The 25,513-nt window shown below is 41.8% G+C and overlaps 1 protein-coding gene across 3 annotated transcripts in view; it reads right to left on the bottom strand.

The window, feature by feature from the left end:
- Positions 1 to 4,043: 4,043 nt before the first annotated feature.
- The window catches only part of LOC123983334 (potassium voltage-gated channel subfamily H member 4-like), a 40,738-nt gene continuing 19,268 nt past the window's right edge, over positions 4,044 to 25,513 (bottom strand). For all 3 annotated transcript variants that reach the window (XM_046069559.1, XM_046069558.1, XM_046069557.1), the window contains exons 5-16: positions 22,300 to 22,540; positions 18,814 to 18,971; positions 18,271 to 18,472; positions 17,090 to 17,284; positions 16,341 to 16,540; positions 15,805 to 16,054; positions 15,494 to 15,708; positions 10,186 to 10,224; positions 9,244 to 9,623; positions 7,631 to 7,722; positions 6,686 to 6,762; positions 4,044 to 5,753 (exon numbers count right to left, since the gene is read on the bottom strand). In XM_046069559.1, coding sequence (XP_045925515.1) covers positions 4,803 to 5,753; positions 6,686 to 6,762; positions 7,631 to 7,722; positions 9,244 to 9,623; positions 10,186 to 10,224; positions 15,494 to 15,708; positions 15,805 to 16,054; positions 16,341 to 16,540; positions 17,090 to 17,284; positions 18,271 to 18,472; positions 18,814 to 18,971; positions 22,300 to 22,540 — 3,000 coding nt within the window. In that variant the 3' untranslated portion in view covers positions 4,044 to 4,802. The remainder of the gene's footprint in view (positions 5,754 to 6,685; positions 6,763 to 7,630; positions 7,723 to 9,243; positions 9,624 to 10,185; positions 10,225 to 15,493; positions 15,709 to 15,804; positions 16,055 to 16,340; positions 16,541 to 17,089; positions 17,285 to 18,270; positions 18,473 to 18,813; positions 18,972 to 22,299; positions 22,541 to 25,513) is intronic.

The raw sequence follows: 25,513 nt of genomic DNA on the forward strand, positions 1-25,513 counted from the left end.
GGGGGGGGGGGGGGGGGGGGGGGGGGCGGGGGGGGGGGGGGGGGGGGGGGGGGGGGGGGGGGGGGGGGGGAGAAAGACTCCCCTACCCCGGTCTTCCCTGAGCTCCGTCTTGGGACTGGATGACGGTCCTCAGATCGCGTCTCTCAGACGGCTGAGGGTGAGAGCGCCGTCTCGCTGCCCCACACTCTGCTTCCCTCCTCTCCGTAGGAGCTCGTAGAGGGAAGGGACCTACACCTGGCAGCCTCAGCTGCTTTGGGTCCAGACCGGCGAGGGAGGTACTGGCGGAACGCTTCGCACTGCGTCTAACGCTTCGTGGTCCTGCGAAGCTCCTGCCAGATCTTCCTCGGAGGGACCCCCCCTCTGAACCATCTCCTGTAGCAGGTTGGCTTGGTAGGCTTGAAGCACCGTGGTGTGCAAGCTCGCACCTGCCTGGCCCGCTGCCATGTACGCCTTCCCCACAAGCGTGGATGTGGTGCGACATGGTTTGGATGGTAACGCCGGCTTCTCCAGGGAGGACGCAAGTCGAGGGGAGAGATAGCTCGCAAGCTCATCCTCCACCCGAGGCATCCTCCCATAACCACGGTCCCTAAACCCCATCACATTACTGTAGTTCAGTGATCGGGGTGTGGAAAGCCATGTAGAGAAGGGTCTGCCCCATGATTTACTCAGTTCATCATGTAAATCAGGAAAGAATGGCAGAGACCGGCGTGTGTGGTGCTTAAGAAACCTTTCATCAAGCTACCACTAGCCTGTGGTGTCTGCTCCTCCTGTGGCCAGTTGATGTTGAGCTTAGCCACGGCTCTAGTCACCACCTCCAGCAGCACGTCATAGTCGGGCGCCGCCAGATGACGCCGCCCCGACACCCGGAAGTCATCGTCCACTGCACTGAGCACGTCCGCCTCCTCGGAGTCGGATTGCTGCAGCGTCTCCGGATCCAAACCGCGAGCGGGAGAAGCCGAGAACGGGCTCCCGAACGAGGAAAGGAAGCGTCGGAGCCAGCGGATGAAGGTCGGGAAAAAGCCTCAGCCGTCCCGAAATCCTCCGACAGATCACGCTGTGAACCCCATGAGTGAAGCCGCCGGGCCGCCTCAGCGGCCGCAGGGCCTGCACCACGGGGAAAACACATCCGGCCATCCTCGGAAAAGAGAGCCATGCTGTACCTCAGTACCCGCACGGAAAGGGCTTCGCAACGGGCGCAGGCAGCCCCCTCGAGAGCTGCCCGGGCGTGCTCCATCCCCAAACATGAGACACACATCTCATGAGAATCTCCATCCGTGATGTACCGAGAACACACCTTCTGTACATCTGGTTGCCGGACATGCTGGTAGACTTCTTCTTCAGGTAAGACACACTGCTTGTAGGACTGGAGCTTTCTTCAAACAACATACAGAGCGCCTGCTGAATAGAAAAAAGCTAATGATGAGTGTGTACAGGTGTGCTTTATACTCCTCCGGTTATTCCGTCACACCTTACCGTTCTAGCAACAAGCCAATAGGATTGGAGTGATTTCATTCACGTTCAGACCTGCTTCGCCTAGAGGCGTTCCCATAGTGTCGTAACCGACGCAGTTCGAGTTCCCTCGAAGGGGAATTGCAGTAATCCAGCCTAGAAGTAACAAATGCATGGACTAGTTTTTCTGCATCATTTTTAGACAGGATGTTCTTGATTTTTGCAATATTACGTAGGTGAAAAAAAGGCAGTCCTTGAAATTTTTCTTAATGTGAGAGTTAAAGGACATGTCCTGATCAAAGATAACTCCTCACGGTGGTGCAGAAGGCCAGGGCGATGCCATCCAGAGTAACTATATTTTTACGGAGGGCCTTCCTATAAGTTTTAAAGAGGTGGTATTATGCTTTTTGGCTTTTTCCCTCTCCTTTATTGACTTATACATCTTTTTGTGCATGTAATAGGTTTGCAAAGTGAAAAAGCCACCCCAAAGGGAGTTCCCATCTCCCACAGAAAACACTGCTCTTAACTGCCTGAAAACAGCTTGTTTGTAGTCCAGCCCTTTCCCTTTCATCCCTGTGACGGCACAGTGTGGGATAAACTTGCCCCTTGCCCATTGATTGTACAGCTTGAGCGACAAAGCATTTGAAACCTTTTAGGTCCATTCCTGTTCCTTGATTTCTCTGTGTCTACTAGAGCACAACATTGTTTACAAGTTAAACTTTAAAATGTACAAAATTTTCTTCTTAGTCTCTCAAATTCCTTTGGGAAACACTGCACACTACATGAGAGAATATTCATTTATCAGAGGATGAGTTGGTAGTCATAATGACCTCTGTTGCACAGATCACTGCTGCAACAAGAGACCTTCAAAATATGTAAATGTAATCAGGTTAAAATCATATCTAGATACAACCTAGATACTTGACGCATTTTAATGTAAGGTGTAAAGAGGGATATCTCCTGATTGAACCTGATGAATTGTCCTACTGGAGCGTTGATACAATCAGGTTGATACCCTGGCTTCCTTTTGATCCTCTCTTGTTGCGCAAGTTTTACTTGACTGTTGCATAGAGTGAAATCTGAACTTTTGAAAGTGTAATCTGGATTCTTTTCTCACAGTAACGAATGAAAGTCCGACATGGATGCCTGGAAAACACACCTGTGGCCTACACGACTGACGTTCAGAAAATACACTGCAAGTCAGATCATTAACCCTAGAGAGCAACACCATAGCCCACAGACAGGTCATACTGCATCAAGTATCAATAATACTGTTTTGTTAACCTTTTGTAATAAGACCTAACACAAAGCTGCCAAGTATGATTTGAAAGTAGCAAAATCAACTGTTGTAATAATCATCAAAACTCCCATTTTAAGTAGAAAACATGACAATGTTGTAACAGGTTATACTTTATGTGCCTGTTTTCTGAAGCTGTGCTGTTGACATGGAGGAAAATAAGCTTCTTGAATGAAATGTACGTTAAAATATAGATATACATTCTATAAGTTGGTTATCATTCCTGAGGCAGATATAACTGCTGCAAAATATCTTGTCTGAGCACACTCATCTACAAATACATGGAATATACTGTATGTTCATTTATATAATCGGATTGAGAGTCAAGACAGATCAGCCCAAATAGAAAAAGGGATAAACCAGCGTTCACTAAAAACTCATTGAATTCACAACCACTAATGAGAGAAATAACAGCTGCAAATCCTCTCTTCTTTTTTTTTTTTTAGTAAAGAAAGCTGAATGGTGACTTTCTGTGTTGCTCTTAGATTTTATTCAACTTTCTTCTTCACAGTGAATGAATAAATGTAACTTTTTGTACATCTAGTGGCTGCACAGCAAGTGCATTTAGGGTTATGTTAAGTATTCACTCATTTTAAATGTTGAACGTAGCTCTAAAAGCTTGTGGATGAATACTAAAAAAGATATAGAACAGGTGCTAGACACAACATGAATGCTGATTCAACATAACCTCTTAAATCATCTAATGACCAATATTCCTCTAAAATACCTTAAAAGTTGGATCAAACACAGGGCTCATGCATCTCTTTCAAATGGTTGATCTTATTATCCATTTGCTGCAATTAGGATTGATTGCACCAATTATTGATTAATGTAGTTTTTTGCTGGTCCTACAGCTCTTTTGTTTTAGGTTTTCAGTCACAAAGAAAAGAACATTTGAGGGCATGTGTTTTTAATCATCTACAGTAAAACATCAGAACAACATATTTCAAGTTTTGTTATAAAGTAGAAGTATATATACTTTACTTTTTCACTTCATACTTTCAGCTACATAATCGTAAACGAAAAACAAACAAATGTGTGTGCTGTCAAACTGAATGTAACTCAAAGTTTAGAAGGCCAGCTAAACCTGGAGAACAGTAACCAAAGAATTTATCTTCTCCAAGTGTCAGAACAACAACCTGTCAAACAAAAATGAAAGCATTACCTCGAAGGACAACTTATCAGCTGAATATACTTATTTATAAGTAAATAATTTAATTTATCGGCAGCTATGTCATGTTTCTAGAACTGTAAATCCTTGAGAGAGTGTTATTGTAGAGAGAGAAGTTAAACCTGGTATTCAACAGCGCAATCTTTAATGACTTGGTGAGGAAAACAGGAAATGTATTAAAATCTCCTGAAGGATCTTCAGAAGAGCATACAATTGGAGATGTTCAGTGGAATTATAAATAAAAAATGCTGAACTGAAAAAAAGACATTTAAATTCAAGCTTCAAATTCAATTTAAAACAATAAACAATCAATGTTGTGTGATGCACATAGTCTGTTCCTTATATGCAAGGTGAAGCGTGTCATTTTTGGCCCTTGGTATATTAAAACATCCAACCACTCTGACCTATTTGCCTTACAAATACAGTATATCTGTGTACACAGTCAACAGGTTGTCATGTAGAATGCTTACACATTGATTTGGAAACCTTTTCCTTAGGAAAAAGAATAAACAACTTTACCATGCAAGAAGGTAACAGGTATTATCAACTGCAAATTGCTCTGAGGTTGTTGGATAAAATATACAGTATATACTTAAACCCACTCTTGTGGAAATGTTTTGTATTTTTTAAAGACACACTTTAGTAAAGCCAGGAATATGCACGAATGGCATGCTTTTGCATAGAAATGGTGTAAATTGCGTGGAGTTTCACAAATATGAGAGCCCAGGAATCAAGAGGGAAAATACAGCACACAATGACAATCTCCAGCAGAGTCTCTTTTTAAACAAGAAGATGCATGTCAATAACTTTTAATAATGTTTCTGTTTTTTTCTTTTTTCCAGTTGCAGTGAATGCAGTGAGTCTGAGCCCTGAAACCTGTGCAGTTTAATCTGTGAGGTCCAGACACCACGACTGTTCTGTGCTCTGAGTCTGGACGCCAATGCTTGACCTTTGTGATGATGTGCTCTCACTGTCCCTGCTCTCCGTAGAGCCCCCTTTTCCCAGCAGGCACTCCAGACTGGTGTGTTCTATGGAAGATGGGTCGCAGAGTGTAAGGTGGGGCTCGAGAGCATGCAATTGCGGTGATCCTGAATCCAGGGAGGATCCAAGAGGGTGGTCCGGCAACAGGGGTGGAGAAGCAGACACTGGGTGGATTGAGGGGTGCGAGTCCTCCATTTGGAAGATGGAGGTGTAAGAACTGGATGATGAGTCCAGCAGGCTGTGTGTGGATGTACTTGTAGGGGCACTGGACAAAAGACAAGCGTATTCATCACTATCACTGGGAGGCCGCAGGCACAAAGTGGGCTGGGACTGGCTGATGGCGGTCAGACTAGTACTGAGAGGTCTGTTGTCAGAGACTTCATGCCCAGCATGAGGTGCAAGGCCTGGACTTCTTCCACCCTGGAAGCCTGGGCTGACACTAAGAAGATTTGGGCTGGTCCACTGATGTGTGGTCACGCTCTCAGAGCCATGACACGGGCCTAATCGAGGTGCAGAGTTTACAGAGAGGGGCGGACTGGAGGATTGAGGCCATAGGTGTGTCTCTGTTTGGGTTTCAGCAGCCCCACTGCAGCTCCGATGGCCAGTGGGTGGGACACTTTGGTGGATGTGACCGTCATGGCTCCCAGGATCGTTGTGAAGGTGGCAGGTTGAGGCTAAGTTAAAGGACATGCCTGAGTTGGGGGCTGTGGGAGGGCTGGACACCATTTGGACGCCATACGGGTATGAAGTGAGGGAGGCTTTGTAGTGATGCACAGACACGTGGGCCTGGAGGAGATGCATCAGGTGGTGCAGGCCCCTGGTGAGCTCCGATACTTCCTGGTTTAGGGTTCCCATCTGGGTAGAGAGAGCACACAGTGTAGTCAGAACATTAAAAAGACCTATCCTACCTTGCATATTCTATTATTACATTTAGCAAACGTGGTAAATTAAAGTAAAGCTTGTTCTAGTTAACCCAATTAAGTTCCCAGCACAGAGATTAGACAAATTAATCAGATTCTATCTTTAAGGTTTAATCTCAGACTCATATCCAGATATAATTCACTGATGGCCTCCCAAAAGAGAACCAAACAATTTTTGATCCCCTCTACGACTCTAAAAAAAGTCTTCTTATGCAGTAGTGAAATTCAGGGGGACACAGACTGGGGTAACTGACGCAAATACAGAAGAAAGTAGAAAATTAAGAACAAGAGAGTGAAATATGAGGGTAAGGGCCATAAGTAGAGCTAGGCTGTCATCAAAATGTTTTTTTTTTCTCCCTTAGATTGTCGAGTCAGGACTCCCGACTATCCTCTGCATTGCAGGAGTGCCCTGCTGATTAATTAATATCAACTTCAGACAGCACCTACCTGGGTCCATCTGGATCCTCTCGCTGCACCTGCTTTCCCTCTTTTTACAGTCAAATTAAGATGTGCAGGGACAGACAGAAAGTGAGTCCACTTGATCTCACTGTATGTTTCAACCTGTAAATCTACAACCCTAGCCGATAATTACATAAGAAGCCAAAAATGTATCTATGAGAAAAGTTTATGAGTTTCTGCTTGATTTGTTGGTCTGCACAGGAACTCATTTTATTTTTGAAATAGCATGCAGGTTATAATTTCTAATCACAGATTCATTAATGCTTCCGGTTTCTCATGTTCAGTCTCCCACAATACTTAAGACAGAATGCAGAGCAAAGTTGATTTGGATCTGCGAGAACTTCAACCTAAGGCTACATTATCTTTGGTTCAATCAGTTTTAATTTATGCTGAGGGGCTGTTCCTTACCTTGTTGTTGAGTTGACTGATGCTCTGTCTGACTTCCTCCGTCTCCAGCAGCAGAGTCGCATTAGCCTGAGTGGAGTCTGGACAAACGAGGAGGAGAAAACGTTAACTGACTTAGAAGCACACAACTCAGGCACACCAGCGAGAGTATTTATCAGCATTAATAGGAAACAAAATTATTATGTGACTCCAGAGGATGTCAAATTACATAGACAGTATGTGCAAGTACTGTATTTATCAATATATACATGCATGCATGTATGTACATTATCTATCAGGGGTTGGACACAATATTCATGTGATGTTTTCCTGACACTGTGTAGTTGATATTAACTGAATGGGTAATTCAGCAGCAGGTTAAATTGCTTCCACAATATTATGTGTCAGAGCTATTGCAATGGAATGTGTTAATGATATAATGTCAGCCATATATGCAGTGTCTCGCAACTCTGTGGAATCAGTGAGGCACAAACTAGGAAAAAGGAAAACAAAATGCAGGCAATCCTCTGGGAGGCGCTGTTGGATCGCCAGAACAACCAAATGAATCAGGAAGTCCATCCTAAACCAAAGTTTTTAGAAACACTTTTGGTTTTATACAAGCTGTATTGTACATACATTGTTACTGTGTGCTGCTGTTTTGCATCTCTGCAATCAGTCCTCATTATAGTAAAGTAAATTAGATGGACTTTAACTGAACTGAATAAGATGTTCATCTCAGTCTGATCATCAGTGAAAGCTCAGGTCAGATAATCAGCTTTGACCCCAGTTGTCCTTTAACATATCCTCTGACTCTTTGAATGCCTGGCTGTCATTTCACTCCCCTGCGCTCTCATATTTCCCCAGAAGGAGGCAAGGTACCACTGTTGTAGCCACTGTTTGAACTCCCGAGTTCACCTCAAGCCATCTGGCACCCAGGTGACCCTCGCAGCTGGTGGTGGTTTGGCTTACCTTGGGTGCTGCCTCCTGTGCTGGCTCTAGGCCCGGTGTGCTCCACGTTGAAATGGAACGTGTGGCCATTGTCTTCGATGCCGTCCACGACCCTGGCAGGCGGGGGTGAAGAGGAGGGAAGCTGGAGTTAATGTAACAGTATAGCTTTTTCAATTATCATTGGAGCCAGTAGATGACCCAAGAATGTGCCATGAGAGCTGCTGCTGGCACAGTCCCATGTGGGTTTGAACATGAGGAGAAGAGCCCAGTCTGGAGGGGCGGACATCTGAGCCCTCTGAACCAGCACTTACCCATATCTAGGACTTACTGGATGACTTAGGGATCCATTATGAATACTGATGGTTGGGGCTGGAGGATAAGGTGCTGTGGTAATGAAATGCAGTGACATCTGTTGAGATATGCAACTCAAGTACAATCCCTTTACATTAAGTAGATGGTGCAGGTTTCTGAAGCATGACTTTAGGTGTCCAGTACTGAAACACATTCTATGGCTGCCATAACTAGGGTGAATATATTAACATAACGTGGTCTACCAAATTAGATGTCTATCAGGTTGAAACTATATATATATATATATATATATATATATAAATATATATATATATATAAACCTTTATTTAAACAGGAAATGTCCCATTGAGACACAGTCTCTTTTATAAGGGAGTCCTGTATAAACTGGGTATCTAAGAAAGATATGAAGTAGTGGGAAAGGCAAATTAGACTATAACAAACACATAAAAAGAGGCATCAATGCCCATGGTATATTGGTGTGGTTAATGAAGCAAAGCATTGTGAAATGGTTTAAAAGTGGACATAAAGTCTCTATGCTTTAAAATCTGGTGGGAAACCACTGTGTTTCAGAAGAAGATAAAACATTATCATGTTGCTACTCATTACACTTGCAGACTAAAAAGAAATATTTTTCAAGTAATGAGATGCAAAGAAGAATAATCATAGAAACTTTCCACTGTAATGCAATTCAATACAATCTTGAGCCTACGTTGGACTGCACGTTAAAGGTGAAGACTTTCCTCTATCACAGGGGTTTTCATATTCTGAGACTGTGGGCCTCCCCCCAAACAAATCTTGGAAAACGTGTTCGGTTTCGCTCAATTCCTGGATGCCAATGTGATCATGATTATGTTATTTGATCCCATAGACACTCAACAAGGAGCCAAGATAGCCTGATCTCTGTAACTCAATCACACATTTTAACCTCCTTTTGATAACTAATGTAATGACTTTTCACTGCCATTCACTGAGCCTCCCCTGAAACAGTTTGGAATCACCCCAGGGAGGCCTGCCTCTGCTCTATCATATACTATACAGTATGTAACAGATGGGGGAAATTACTAGAAACACTGTCCCATATAATGAAATGTAATATAGCACCACCACAAAGTACAGATTCAAACTGCATTAGCAAATTGAATCAACAGTGAATGAACAGTGCTGTCAACACAAACTAGACATTTTAGTACATTGTTATTATATTACACTGCATTGCGTTACTTTTCTGTTTTACTCAAAAACGTCATTAAGACTTTGAGAAATTTTAGCTTGCTTTCTGCTTGTGTTTTGAAAACTGAATTTGAGGATAGCTCTCACAATACCTCGGACTGAGATCTGGGGGTCCGAAGCAGGTGACAGTTGGGATGAGCAGCTTTGAAGGCTTTTGCTCAGCCCCTGACTCTTCCTGGGTTGACGTTGAGGCAGAGGTGGCTGCAGGGGTGCTGTGCTCTTTTTTCGATGGTGGCTGAGGGGATGAGCTCGGCCCGTGGAGACCACGGCTGAGATTTGGTGAACGGCAACGTCGCAGGGCGTTGAACTGCCTCAACTCATCCCCCAGGAGGTTCCCCAGGGACGTGCGGCGAACGGGGCTGCTGAAGCTGGGCAGCAGGAGATTGCGACGGGAGCGGGTAGCTGGGGAGAGGTGGAAGGAGTTGTCAGAGTCATCACCCTGTGTTTCCACAATAGAGGGGAGCCTGGAGTCCTAAAAAACAGGAAATACAATGTGCAGCATTAATAACTGTGTACTTTCTAACGTGCCTGAGCACTAATACAATTTGAAAATACTGGAATTATAATTACATGAATATTGCAGTATTTGGAAATATTGGAATCATGTTACATTTTTTTATTTTTTTTAAAAGCCACTCATAATACCTTTCCATCTTAAACATTTCACAAGTAATCTGGAACATAATAACACTTTGTATTTTAAATGGTGCTGATAAAGAGCAATTATTATGTCATTTAGATTTTAATGAGTTACAGCACTCTATGTTCCAAATTAATCAACCTGTAGGGGAAGTCTTTGCACAAACCCTCCCACAATCGCCCTGCGACAGTATGACCCATAAAAGGGACATATTATATTACCTTGAAACACCAGACACACCAGGAAAATACAGGAATATATGCATATATATATATGCATATGCAACTAGTCTAATAGAATTTAAAAACAGACTTTGTGAGTGCATTATATCTTATAACTATGGAATAATGACACCTCTGAGAGAAGAAGAGGACTGAATTCGAACTGAACTCACATGGGAAAGCCTTGGTGACCTTGAAAACCTGCCGAGGCCCTGCAGGAATAAAAAGAAACAGGGGTTACAGAAGACAGCCTTAGGACAAAAGGTATCTAAAATGTAAACTTTATTTAACCTTGAAATATTCAAATGAACCCTCGCAATGACATCTTTGGAAATTAAAGGGCCCCTGTGCATTGTTAACACTCATGTTTACTAGCTTGCAGTCATGGCCTTCCCCATCTTTATTGGCGCTTTGCAGCATATTTTGGCGTGTTACCACCACCTGTTAACCAGCAGAACAGTGTAACACCACTGGCAGTTCCACAGTGCTACTAGAGGTCAAAAACTCCACAGGGAAATTTTTATTAATTTTGGCAACGTCATTTACAAAACTGTGTAAAATTCAGATTTGTTATGTACTGTTTATCCACAGGAACTCTTTTCCCTTTTGCCACTATCTAAATGACCTTGGCCAGCGGTAAAGCCTTTGCTACACAAGCTGAATCATGTAACCGATCCTTTTCCTACCCTCGAGTGCAGAGGGATTCCAGCGAAAGTTTGTCTTTCTGCTGGGGTGTAGAGAAATTGCTAGCAATTCAGCATAATCACCAGCGGGATGGCAAATGAAACTGTGGTAGTGTGAAGGCTTCCCTCATGTGAAAAATGTGCTTCTGACAACATGGCTTAATGTGACAACACAAGCCACAGTCTGCCGCTCTACCAGTATAGTGTCAGTAATGCTCTTTAATGCAAGAAGCTAATTCACTGAAGATAGATAGATAGATTTAATCCTTCATTGAAGCACAATATTGAATTTAAAATCATCACCACCTTAAAGGCAATTAAAGCAAAAATATAACTAGCTGAGGGAACAAATCTGTGAGTCTAATCATGGCAGAAAAACTAACCCTGGAGCAACATGGTATGATTAACTAGCCAGCCAGAAACATTGGTGCCAAATGACGTTAAATGAACATCAATATCAATTAATGTTGCCACAAGTGTCTCACATAGATAAGTGGGTTTTCAGTGACTTAATTGTAGGGGCTTTTTTTCAGTCACTCACAAGTGTGCCATCTTTTATCTTTTAATAAGAACAGACCTTGTTACAATATGGTATCCATGTGCACACAAGACCGGGTTATGAAGGGTTACTTTTCTCACTGTTTACATGTACAATTCAGTCACTGGAATCAAAAATATAAGAGTTTCACATGCTAGCAGAGTGAGTAGAGTTTGTTAGGGTTTTGTGTAATGTGTCACCTGTCCTTCAAATCCAGAATACATTTTGTTTGATCTGCTACAAGAGTCTAGAAAGTCTAGAAAACACCAACCCAGAATCAGTAAAAGAGGGCAAACTCTGGGGGATGTAAACATGATGACGTGACTTGTAGATTCACAAAACTACTAAATTACTATAATTATTATAATAAAAGCGTGACTGAGTAAATGCTTTGCTTTGTTTGTTCCCACAGATTTATTCAGCAACTGGTGTTAGTGGTTAATTTGGGACAAAAACCACCTGGCACAGTTGATGAAAAGTACAGAAAGGAGATGACAAAAAAAAATGTCACCTCCTCTCTGTACTTTTTCAGCCCACTCCTGGTTGTTGTTGTTATCAAATCCAACATGTCAAAAACACTGAGCTCACCATCTCTCTAACTTTCAAAAAAACATCTTTTTTTTTTTTGCACACTGGTTACCAGTGGCTGCCTTTATCAACTTTGTTAAACTGTCATATGAGGCATCAGAGGGTTAGCATCCCAATAACTCCTGACCGACCAAGTTGTTCTTCACACTCCATGACTACTGACTTCTTAACTCTCCCTGTGGCGACACGGTCATTATAATCCAACACATTTTGACTCAGTTGTGGCTCCCTGGTGGTTGAATGACCTTCCCGCTCTGCCCAGGAGTGCACAGTCACGCTTTATATGTGAAAACTTACCTCCTTTCAAAAACAAGCCATGATCCTAGCTCTTCGACAGATGCGTACATGATCAAAATGGACCTTAAACCTGCAATAACTGATATTTTTTGGCCAATTGAGGGCAGCAGAAAAAAGTTAGGATAGCGTGAACTTGTTAGCAAACAGTTATTTAAATCCTACGGAAGCCATAAGCGGCCATCCATTCAAATATTTATTTTATTCCGTTTTCCCGTGATAACGGGATAATTTTTTCGTGATCTTGAGATAACAAACCATAGCTGAATACAGGGGTCAGTGGGTGAGTTTCTTGATGATAATTTCAGATAGATTATTATTATCACTGGTTAGCTCAGTTGGTAGAGCACAGGGCTCCCGCTCTCAATGATTTTTTTTCTTCTTTTGTAATGTAAATGTAAACGTTTAATGTGTGTTTTTTATTATCCTCTTCAATAAAGTTGTTATGAAGAGATTCAGAGGAATCCAATCACACATTTCCCAACGGCTATTTAGGTTCGGAAATGGCCGTCAGGAAATGTGTAACATTAAATGGACTCCCCTGAATGAGAAGCGCAGGAATTTCTTCTGCCTGTGAATGATGGGGAAATGAAAAGTCCATAGGTTGATGGATGTGGACCAATCGGCGGGATGCACACAGTCCAGCAACAGTCTCTTCATAAGAACTTTATTGAAGAGGATAATGAAAGAGAAAAAACAAGTTGGTCTACTGTGAGGTTCAAACTAACAATCCTCCAACTATGAGTCCTATGCTAACAGCTGAGCTAACCGGTGACATTAAAACACTGAAATTACCGTAGAGAAACATTACTGCCGACCTCATGTTAAACTACTGTTTTGTTATCTCGAGGTCACGAGAAAATAATCCTGTTATCACGGAGTAAAAAAATTATTTGAATGGATGGCCGTTTGGGCTTCTGTAAAATACCCTTCAGTGTGGATGCAATATTAGCATTCGTGCTGAGCAGGTAGTGTATAGTGTGTTTTTAGAGCTTTCTCACTTTCTCACTCACAGATTTATGCTGTTTTTTGCATAATTAAAAAAGTTGGTAATCAAAAGGTTTAAACTTATTATTTGACAGTTTTGATTTTCAAAACTGCTAAAATGCAGGCTTAAAGGTTAACTTGAAAGCAGGATAAATGTAAATATATATATATATATACACACACACTTTTGTCCCTGTCTCTCTCCACCAGGAAACTACTGAAAAGAATTTAACTGACACCACTGCAATAACAGTTAAAATTAAATTATAGCGTTGACAAAAAAAACAAATTTTCCATCTGGCAGTTTGGGTTTTTCCCTTTTAGGCAAGATAAAGTGCTCCCTTTAGGATACCTAGTACTGTAATAGGCATTCCTACAATCTGTTTCTTTGGCAGTATTTCATTATAATTGACTGATTGCAGTACAGTCAGCATACAATTCTCGAGTATCTCTCGAGTGTAAAAGGACCTCCCATCCTTCAAAAACCACCCACTGTGAGGATGTGGATGAAACTATTATGACTGTATATATGTGTGTGTGTGTGTGTGTGTATGTTAGGAGTCTGTGGGAGTCCTAGCACTGCTTCATCCTGTCAGGGGGGCGCCGGTGCCCTGGCTTTGTGCTTGAGCTAAACTCTGAGCAGATGGTAAGAGAGAAGTAGTGAGCTAGTACTTGTAATCAGCCACGCCCTAGAGAAGCCTGCTTAAATCAGAATTAAAGACTGTAATAACTCGTACTTGTACATACTTGTAATGTATGTTTCTGGCATCTATGTACCAAACATATCTTCTTTTTTCACAGAGATTGCATGCTGGTTAAGCTTTTCTGTCACATAAGCATGGGTTATAAGCTGCCAAATTTTACCTATGATGTCTCTTTATGGAATCAAACTCCTCAAACAAAATCATTCTGTTTTTGAAGCCCTCATTAATACAGTTTTCCCTCAGCATGACTGACAGAAAGACATCCGGCAATTAACACAGCCAGCAGAGATGTCCTGTCTTTCATGTTCCAAACCAAACAGGGGTGGGGGGGGGGACGGACGAACAAACAAAACAAAATAAATAAACTAATGAGCAACAAAAACTTCATACAATGGGAAAGGTCTGTGAAACTAAGATAGAATGCTTGAAGCAAATACAAAATGCTTGAGACAGACAATAAGGATGATTGGGAAAGTCCTTGGGGAGCTTTAGTTAGTTTTGTCAGTCACACATCAAAGACATCTTGGCATTCATTTGTTTTGATCTTACGGTTCAACAAAATGCCACACAAAATAGCCACTGAACTTTGCCGCACTGTGTCTTTAATTAATGAAATTATTCCATGATTGGGGTTTCAAGAGGCATCAAGAGATTATATAACAACAATGACTGAAAACATGGCTACATATGATACATCAACAGGTGCATTTTCCCCACAGATGGAGGATTATCTTGCTTCACGTAATGCTTTCTTAAATAACTATTAAGGGGTAACAGGCAGTACTGAGAGGAGGTCAGTCTCTGGGTGTAATGTCATCCTGCTGTGCTTTGGGTTGGTGACAGGGAAACGATACGGCGGCTTGACAGTGGCACCCACGCGTGGTAATTGGTGTGACAATCAAGCCACCAACAGCACTTTGGTTGCTGTGGTAGAACAAGTGTCAAGGACAGAGACAAAGGCACCTTAGGGGGCACAAATGTGTTGGTATGTTGTGTCCTCTATTCCAAAGAGAGACAAATGAAGGGGGTAACTGTGAGGTTGTAGAGTCTGCTGAGGTGCAATGTAAAATGGAAAAAATAATAATTATAAACAATACTACAACAATGGCCACTTTTTACATGTTAAAACTGTCATCTGAATGTGTATAAGCAAGTAACAAAACCACCCCAGAAAAGGAAAAATCTACCCTACATATAAAAAGATGTCTGGATCCATTTTTAGTCAGTAAACAGGATCAATAGATAAATGTATAATAAGAGAAAATTTTTACGCTACCATACATGAAAAGTAAAGATTTGGTGTTAGCCCCCTAAAATAAAAGAGCAACTGCCTTTCTTGCCACTTCTTGACTCTTTTGCATCAACGTTTTATTTCAAAGAGGTTTAAAAGCCATCCTAGATGTGTAAAAAAAAGATTCTCCACTAACAACAGCCTCAGCTGAAGGAAGAATGCAATGAAATCAGACATATTTAAGTTACATATCACCACCACTCTCCTCGCCTCTCCATCTACATTTACTGTATATCTACACATGTGGGTATGACACTGGATATAAGGCTTGTGGGTTGGTAGGCTCAGGTTTAAGCATACTGAGTGACTGTCACAGGTTGACAACTGTGAGAAAAGGAACACTAATGATACATTTAATCAACACCACATTTCAGTGTGCGAGGGTGTGTATTGTACCTCGCTCTGGCTGCCCTCACGCAGGTTGTAGGTGAGGTTGTTGTGAATGTCTGAGGCGAACACACTGGCGTACTCGGGGTAGAGTCCCAGGACGTCTTTCAGGCCACGCACACTGATATACTGGAGGTCACAGTAGGTCAACGCCTTCACGTCAGCATTGGTCTTGATAACTTGGTCTGTTCCAGGCAGGTCAGACCCAATCAGGTCCCCTTTTCCTAAAATGAAAACAATAAATATTCACTTTCTTGATCCACATTATACTGTTGTACACCTTAAACATGATGCAAGTCACATGACCACACAAGACAAACCTAATATTGCTAGCACCGTGGTGTCTTTTAGCACCTCCAGAGACCCAGAGCAGACGAAGTAGTTGGCATGCAGCGCGTCCCCCTGACGAATGAGGTACTCCCCAGGGACGCAGAAGGAGGTTTTTATATGGAGGGAGAGCGAGCGCAGACAGCCTCGACTGGCCCCCGTAAAGACCGGCAGCTGGAGGATGTCCTTATTCAGCTGCATGGCGATGTCGGCCCGCAGCTCATCAGGGAAGTCATGCAGGAGCTGTGGATGTGTGACAGATGAAATGAGGTGCGACACTGATTGATAGTGACTGATACTTAGGGAATGGATTGTGTTGCCACCAGTTATCCTTTTTTGAATTTCAATAGGATGACAACTGATAGTGTACAGGCGGCCATGTGTTTACAGCTGCAGGGAGTTGTGAATGGATTGTAGAACAGCTTTCAGTGCTCAAATTCCATCTAAACATTGCCCTGAAGTTTCTTTAGGGCAGCCAGCACAATGTACAAAAGTATTACATGTCCACAACAATGAAAGGGACTCCTACCTCGTTGGCATCTATACCATTGTTGACAGACCATGTCGTCTGGAAGTACTCCAGCATGCGTTGTTTGAGCTGCTGGGGCAGATGGTGGACACGGATGAAGTCCTTCAGGTCCTTCATGCGTGTGTGGTAGAGAGAACGCCGCGAATACATACGCTGGATGATGGCCGTCACGTTACCAAACACCAGTGCGTGCATCAGAGCTGTGTGAGAGATGGAAACAGACAGTAATTGTTAATATAAAGGCTGAATATTTGTTTTTCAAGATAAAAATATATTGTTTAGGTTAATTTCTAGGTTATTACAATTTGAATGGGTTAAATTGCAAGAAAAGAAAAATGTACTTTTTAAGGTGACTTTTATTTTTCACTGCTTTCAAACACTTTTTCTGCTATAAAATAAAAATATAGTTTTATATTGATCACTACCCAGTCATCTTCACTTGTTACTGTTTATTTGATCTAAACAGAGACCACAGTAATTTACAGCTTTGGTTATATCACTGTTCTGACAAGCAGTCTGAATAAAAAACAAACTCACAATAATAATCTCCTGGGTTGTTGCACTAATAATTGCCATCTCAGCTAAAATAATTTGTTTATTGGTATATAAAGATGGCAACAAACTGTTTCTTAAAGGCCAGCCAAACCATCCAACCTAGTTCCTGCTGAATTTCTTGCACTGGCATGCCGAACAGAGGCACTATTATGCCAGGACGCCAGAGGGAGAATGTTCCCTGGTGTCAGACATACCGCCGACAAGCATGGTGCAGATGGAGAAGATCTTCTCGGCATTGGTGTTGGCACAGACATTGCCAAAGCCCACACTGGTCAGGCTGCTGAGGGTAAAGTAAAGGGCAGCGATGTAGGAGCTGCGCACCGTCGGGCCGCCCACTGTGCTGTTGATGTAAGGCGTTTCCAGACGTTTGCCCAGTTCATGGAGCCAACCTTGAAGGAGGAGGCAAAGGATGAGATAACCGTGTTCAAAGGTTATGGTTCATGTTATGTTTATGGCTGTGTGGCCTCTGTCAACCTGGTCTAAGAGAGACAAAAGTGTATATTTGGGTCTGTGTGGGCATGTTTGTGTGTGTCAGAAAGAGATTTACAGCAGTGAAGGCTGGCATGTCAATGCGGGACACGGTAGAATCATAATGACTCCTCCAAGGATAAATAAGGCAGAGTGTTAATTATAAATTATTACCTAACCTCCCTATTGACACATATACTATACTGACAAAAGATATGCACAATTACCCACACTGAATTGGACCAGGTGTCTCATTTTGCAGTACTCTTCAGTATGTCACAGTATGTGTGTTACTATTTATGGTTGCTGAAAAAATCATATATGGCTGTTAAGCTGCTATTCTTTAATCTGATACAGGCTAAACATCTGTCAGTTTTTGATTATGGGTTTTATTGTTCTCCATGTTGAACCACTTTCAAACAGTGACACAAACAAGACATTAGGCCGCTGCTTCCTAGCAGCCATTTTTCATCTTTTTATCTGGTTTCAGACAGTCCTCATTAGAGCCCCAGAGTATGGTGTACGCCACCATCTCACTACTCAGCAGAGCTAGACATCCCAATAGGTGTGCCATGACTATTTATAGCTTAGTGAGGAGACAACAAATGTCTACTCACTGTATTGGCAAAATCTAGTCTATGGTCTTGTTTGTTGGACTATTTAAACAAGGAAACAACTGACTGACATAGCATCTATGGTAACCGATTCAAGTAGTCAAGTAGGTAGTCAGCACTGTGCCTTTAATAACATATTATATTTATTTCCTGTAAGTGAAAACAATGAATAAGTGATGGCACATGGTAAAACTCTGTTGGAACTATTACTTTATCCTTTTCAGATAAAAGGAAATATTGCACCAAACCTGACCTTCAAACTTTCACTTCAACAAGGCTTCAGTGAGACTTACCAATGTGCCAGGTCCCATTGTTCTCCATCTCCATGTGTCCAATCATGTACCAGATGCAGGCCATCCAATGTGCGAGCAGGGCAAACACCGACATTAGTAAGGTCAGCACCATGGAGCTGTACTGAGAGTAGCGTTCCAGTTTCTGAAGCAGACGAAGGAGGCGCAGCAGGCGCACAGTCTTGAGCAGGTGGACCAAGGAGGTCTGAAGTGCAGAGGCCAATATGCGGGGGCATAGTGACAGAGAATAGAAGGGAGAAAGTGAATCCCTCTGCCCTGTTGTATCTTGACACACTCTGACTGTATATACACTGCATATACACAGCTGAACATCACAGCTTGAACAAGCTTTGTTCAAACAAATTTGTTTGTCACTATTTTGGGAGTAATCGTCACACAGGCAGGCAGTAGCAGCCTTTTACAATGCAAGGCACCAATACATTTTAGGAGAAATTGGTATGTATATATTTGCTGCTTGTATCAGCAGTCGCAGAGGGCAGTGGAAAAAAAAGAAGACCGAACATATTAGTGTCCAGTTGTACTCACCACTGAGATGTGGACGGCATACAGCAGATCAATAGGCAGGGCAGCCACAAGGTCCACAAAGAACCAGGTGGTGGCGTAATGAATGCAAATGGAGCGCGAGTCATACACCACCTGCCCTGACTGGCTCACATAGGTGGTGCGGAAGTTCAGGATGATGTCTGCAAATACAGAGGCTGAAGGTAAGTGTTATCTGCCAGTTGTTAAAGATAGTATAGTGTTTGACTGTTAAAATGAAATGGAAAAATGGAAAAGTGAGGAAAGTGTCACAAGCTCAGATTCCATCACATGGTTCACTTGTGTGTGATGCTTACTTTAGACCACACCATGATGTTTGTCTTTCACACTTTTGAAAATATAGAATAGCAACATGTTAATGTAAACTTAAAATAATAATATAAATGACAAGAAATTAAATATGCATAAGGAGCTAAAGCTAAAGCTTGGCCAAACCAAGGGGAAGATATGAAACAGCCGGGATATGTCATTGTTTAAGGCATCCATCATGGATCAGTGAGTATGCTAGACTGATCATCTAACCTCAGTGTCGGAATATGACAAACACATGACAGACACAAAACCTGATTTGTCATCCAAGCTGTTGATATTTGCTGAGGTGATGTCTTATCACTCGGGACAAATTTCAGTTATGAGAAGTTACAAGAATATGATAGATAATGATAGTGACAAAATGAAACTAACAGGATTTTCGTAATTTAGAAGCACACACAGCAATGTGCAGACCAGTGTTAGCTGTAAAATCCTCCTCCTCTCTATTTCCTAACTTTTTTCTTATTCTTTATTTTGAATGCTTTTTGAGGTTTCTATTTGTTTTATATGCAATTTATCAACTGGCAACGTGATGTCACAAGAGACAAAGTGTTAGGAATGTGGTTTTTGTGTTCATGTCTTTCCTGTTTAAGTCTGTTTTTGGTTCTGTGTTTCTCTGTGTAGTCTTGTTCAGTTAGTTCCTAGTCCTGTACATTAGTTAATATCTTTTGTGTTTACTCCTGGTCTTGTGTTCCCTGTTCAGTCTTGTGTATTCTTGGTTATTCACTCTGACCCATGTCTGCTTGTCTAAGTGTTCTCTCTGTTACCCGCTGTTGTCTCTGCCTGCCTGCCTCTCTGTTTTCCTGCTGTCTCTCTATCTCCCTCTTTAGCCTCATGTCTGTCACCTGTGTTGCTCCCGCCCTGCTCGTTATCCCTGGTATATATGTGTGGTCTTTCTGTTCAGCCCTTGTCTGGTCATTGTTCGAGTTACCCCCTGTCTGTCGTGTGGATACGCGCCATCGTCTGCCTTGCTCGTCTTGTCACCTTGTTTCCTTTGGAGTTTGGATTTCTGTTGGGATTATCTTGTTTTTTTGGACTCTGCTACCAGCCACTCTGTCAGTAAGTGTGCTCGCCTTTTGTTTGTTTTCCCTCAATAAACCCCCGTTGAACTCTACCTCCTCTGCCTTGCGTCCTGCGTTTGGGTCCTCCAACCTGCCTTACCACCACTTACCGTAACACAAAGTCTGGGGAGTGACAAGAGACAAGAGAATGAGCTTTCAAAACCAAGCAGAATAAAATGGTTTCTCCATAGCATGGTTGGTGGGGTCCCTCTTCTTGCCAAGTTGAGGGACTAAGCAATCTAATATGAACTCCAAAGTAAACCACTCTTTATCCGTCCATCCATGTCCTCCAGACAGACAGACATGTCTTCCTGGGGAAACTTGAATTGGACTCTTACAACACATTCTTGGTCAAGACCCCTTGGCATTGTTTTCTCACTGGGTATCATTTTTGCATGTTCAGGGCTCACTAAAACATCCATTTAAACTTTCAAAATAAAACATGTGGCATGTGAAATAGTTGCAAATTGGTTAGGTTTAGGAAAAGATCATGATTTGGGTTAAAATAAGTACATTAGTTGCGTATGTTGAAAGTTAGATTACTTAGTTGATTAAAAATAATCAACATTGACTATTGGTTTCACACAGTCTTTTAATAATATAAATACAAAAATACACACTGAGTCACCAGTCAGTTTGTGGTTTTGTACTGCAGTACATCCTCCTTAACATCTGCTTATTTTAAGGTTACTGTTTAAAATGCCAACTGATGTAGGCACAAAGGAGTTCTTAAACCGATTCAATTTGTACAGTTGAGCTCTGTATCATCTGCCTTATGGTAACAGCTCATAAATAGAGTACAGAATATGGGATGGAGCTCTTTACCTATTTAAGTACCCACTGGTCGAATCGAATGCAATAATTTTGATTTTGATGATACAGGGAGGATCCCAAAACATACAGTAATCCATATCTGATTACACTCTCCTGATAAAATAAAAACATAATTTTTTTGTTCAACTTCATGGTTGGTGCTTATGTTTAACCACCGGACTATGCTCACCAACTTATTTATATTATCAAAATAACCTCCTCTGTTGTTTTTCCCCATTTAAAATGAGGTGATTTATGATGAACCAAACAACAAATTCCATTACTTCTGAATGACAGATATTTGTATTATGCCTATAAAGTAAACACAGCAGAATCGTTTGAATTATGTGAGTGCCTGGATGAGCCCTCATTGTGTACAGTGTAAAAGAACAGGTAAGCTGACACATCCTTGTGGAGATCTTCATGAGTTTTTAGCTGAGACAGACTAATAACTGTACAGCTGACATCCAGTTGTCCATGTTTCTGAATTAAAAAGGAAGCTAAAATCAATGAAAAGCAGCTGAGCACAAACTCTACTGTCCTCAAGATGTTTTCTAGCCAAGTACATAATGGCCGTAATAGTACTGATGTGAGAGCACCTGGTCTAAAATCATGTTTTCAGTTGGCTGGGCTTTCATAGGGACAGGAATAATTACAGCGCGTTTACAAAGAGCTGGAACACATGATGAAGCATGTTGAGGTTGAGCCACCACAATTCATCCCTTGGGTGCTTCCCTATGGAGGTTAACCAGGCATTATCAACTGGGAGGAGTCCCTGGGAGAGACTCAGGACATCCTGAAGGGACTACAAAACCAGGCTTGCCTAACTAGGGGGACTTTCAGGGAAAAATTATGCCTGGGTTGCTTTTATTGCCCTGTTGCCATAGCTGGAAAGAGTTGCAAAAAATGGATAGATGTTGGATAAGAATCCAGACTTAACTTGGGCCTGAAAATTAATGGATGGAATTGGCTTGAGGATGGTCCTACCGAGTATTTAGTTGAGCCACAGCACAAGAACTTTTACTGGGTAAAATCAGGAAGGCATGTCTTTCACAGTAACTTCTAAACCTGATGATACACGGGGGTAACTTTTTGAGCAATGTTGCTGGGCAATCTTCCTGGTGGCAATGTGATTGTTTTGAACGGATAGCGGCAGGTGAGGCGGGTGGCGGAATGATGGGGGAAGGGGATTACGGTACTAATTTTTACTCATTACCATTGATGGCTAAATTACCCAGCACCAATTGCTCTAAAAGTTGCTCTGTTTATCATCAGCTTCACTCACCTATAATGAAGAGGAATTCCACTACAATGTCAGTGGTGACAGTGGAGCGTGCATCTGTGGTGGTATCATCATGTGGAGTGAAGCTGACGTTGTAGGGCACGGTGACAGCCACGTAGAAAGTGGCTATAAGAATTAACCAGTCCCACAGGGCTTTGGACACACTGTAGTGGAGCAGAATGAAGCGAGACTTCTGCACTGCTGCCACCTTGTACTCTGGTATCGAAGGCTTTTCAATGATGCTCTGTAAGAGAACAGGTAGAATATGTGCAGAAGTGCAACAATATCTTGGTAAAAAACAGTCATTCATATATATTTTTATACACACACACATACACTAACATTCTCTTGAATTTCAAGCTTACATTAATAAACACACAAAGCCCATTAGAGAAGCTGCATATATGAATAACTTGATAACCAGATGGTCACGAGGTGGAGTGCTGTGAAAATAAATGATAATCAGATGGGCATGGCAGTGCCAAGATTTTGGAGAAACGGACAATAAAAACCTCTTGTGCTCTGACTGCTGATGATTCAGTACAGTAGGCAGCTCAAGTGAAACAGATATGGTAATGCTGCTTGTTATCTCTTCTTGACAGCTTCCTTTAGAGAATGATAAACCTTTTAAATGGCCATGCATTAACAACACACAATGGCAGAGATAGTACTGTGGTCAACGAGGGGGAAACTTATTACCAACAGTGACGCCTGATAATTTCATACATGACTTAGTCTTGGCTTGACTTCATCCTTCCAAATGCCATTTGTGCTTTATGTCTCAGGTGAGACTGCACAATGGAAGCTGAGCTATTACAAGGAAATGAGGGGAACTAGGAACATCAGCTGCTTATATTTTTGAAGGTCCTGCTTATTCATTCCGATCATTTCATTTTTATTGAGAAAATCCAATTGTATAAAGTATGAATTGCTTTTGCTGATGAGGTGGGGAGTCCATTCGGAACATAATGAGTCTGCAGCTCTCCAAACGGGGCCACGCACTTGGCAGATAATAACCACGTTTTGGAGACAGGAGTAGAAGCTATTGCATTTGACAGTGGTGAGGGGGAAACAGAAAGGCAAGATAAACGAGCAGTAATCCCTCCAAGAACAATGTGGCCACTTTGTAAACAGGTGTGGGCAAGTAACAAAGAGGCTGGTTAATGAAGACTTAACCTGAGAAGGGCTCTGAAGCTGCCTCGTTGACTTGAAGGGAACACAGATGCTGTGCTTTCAGACCAAAAGCGAAGCAAGCGCTTGTGGCGACGGCCTTCGCGTGATTTGAAAATTTCCAACTCGAGCGCATTTTCGCGGGTTCTAATCGCCTTCTCACGTTGTGTTTGAACACTTGCAGCAAATGTACTCGTGAGGAAAGTGTCACGAGGATTAAATTTGCGTTTAGTCTGAAAGCACCATCATAGATTATTTGAAAAGTAACTGGGAGACAACTGACAACCTTTTCTTGTCCTTCAAAAAGAAAAGAAATGCTAAATGACACACTGTGTGAATGAAAGAAAGGAAACATGTAACATTTCAAATTGTTCCCAGTGAAACAACTTTCAAAACTGAACTGATCATGGCTGCTTGACACTGGATAAAAAATACAAATTAAAAAGTAAGTTATCACAGTATCCATCAGTAGGTGGGTTTTCATGACATTTGTAACCACAGTGGAAAATCAAGAAGATCTTGCTGACTGCCATCAACAGCTGTTGGACTTTAATGATATTTCTAGCTATGTCATCCAAAGCTGGACAGTTTAATTTAATTTCGTCACAGAGGTCAGGACGCCCACCTGACCTTTGGCACTTGAGGCAGACAGCTGAGGACATTCAAATGATTAGAAAAGAAAAGCCTGGCACTGCGTGGACACGTGGGACTGCATGTCACACAGCTACAGCTGCTCTTCGCGCTTCATTAACTCAGGCTGCAGCTCAGCGCTGTTCCAACTACATCTCCCAGCATGCTTTGGGCTTTAGCAATGATAACAGTCTGTCCTTGATGGGGAAGAGGATACACATGGCTTACCATGTGATGACCCCAAAATACTACTTAATTTTTTTTCAAGTGATTTCTCTTCACAGTGGGAGTACAACGCAATAAAAGTATGTCACATAAGCACAAGTGAGAAAATACTAGTCAACCACATTCAACAGTCTTTTTGTCTTTTATAGTCCTCTTTTCTTCCCAGGGAAGACTTTACATTTCATCTCTATTGTTTAACACTGTTGTGACTTTGAATTTAATATTGAGATGTGCAGTAACTGGTACCAAAACAAAAAAAATATTATGTTTCTGAGCGTATATGCCTTCCTAACATTTCACTCATTCTATCATGTTTCTGTCAGCAGCAGTAACTTCCCTCTGAATTGATATGATGATATTACGTTTTGTGGAGAGCCAATTTTATGAAATGTACCATCTGAGAAGTGCATGGAGCAACGGTCCATTGAAATTGTGTGTAATAAAAAAACTGATGCCTACACTGGAAAATGTCAGTTTTGGGATAGGTCAACCATATTATTATGATACAACTTGTGAATTTTGGTTCCTTATTAACACTTACTGATATGATGTGGTGAACTTCACAGATATGTAAATATTAAGACACAATGCAGAGGGGTAGACGTGCGGGAAAGCCCATGACTATAAACAAGCAAACACTAACATGTTTAGTCTCGAGTCTGTTGCATTTCAATATTGCTGTGAATCTCATTCCCATGCAAACTGCATTGTACAGGTGCTGGTCATATAATTAGAATATCATCAAAAAGTTTATTTATTTCAGTAATTCCATTCAAAAAGTGAAACTTGTATAATGTATACATTCATTACACACAGACTGATATATTTCAAGTGTTCATTCCTTTTAATTTTGATGATTATAACTGACAACTAATGAAAACCCCAAAATCAGTATCTCAGAAAATTAGAATATTGTGAAAAGGTTCAATATTGAAGACACCTGGTGCCACACTCTAATCAGCTAATTAACTCAAAACACCTGCAAAGGCCTTTAAATGGTCTCTCAGTCTAGTTCTGTAGGCTACACAATCATGGGGAAGACTGCTGACTTGACAGCTGTCCAAAAGATGACCATTGACACCTTGCACAAGGAGGGCAAGACACAAAAGGTCATTGCTAAAGAGGCTGACTGTTCACAGAGCTCTGTGTCCAAGCACATTAATTTAGAGGCGAAGGGAAGGAAAAGATGTGG

This window comes from Micropterus dolomieu, linkage group LG14, assembly GCF_021292245.1.
Source record: "Micropterus dolomieu isolate WLL.071019.BEF.003 ecotype Adirondacks linkage group LG14, ASM2129224v1, whole genome shotgun sequence".
Taxonomy (NCBI): Eukaryota; Metazoa; Chordata; class Actinopteri; order Centrarchiformes; family Centrarchidae; genus Micropterus; species Micropterus dolomieu.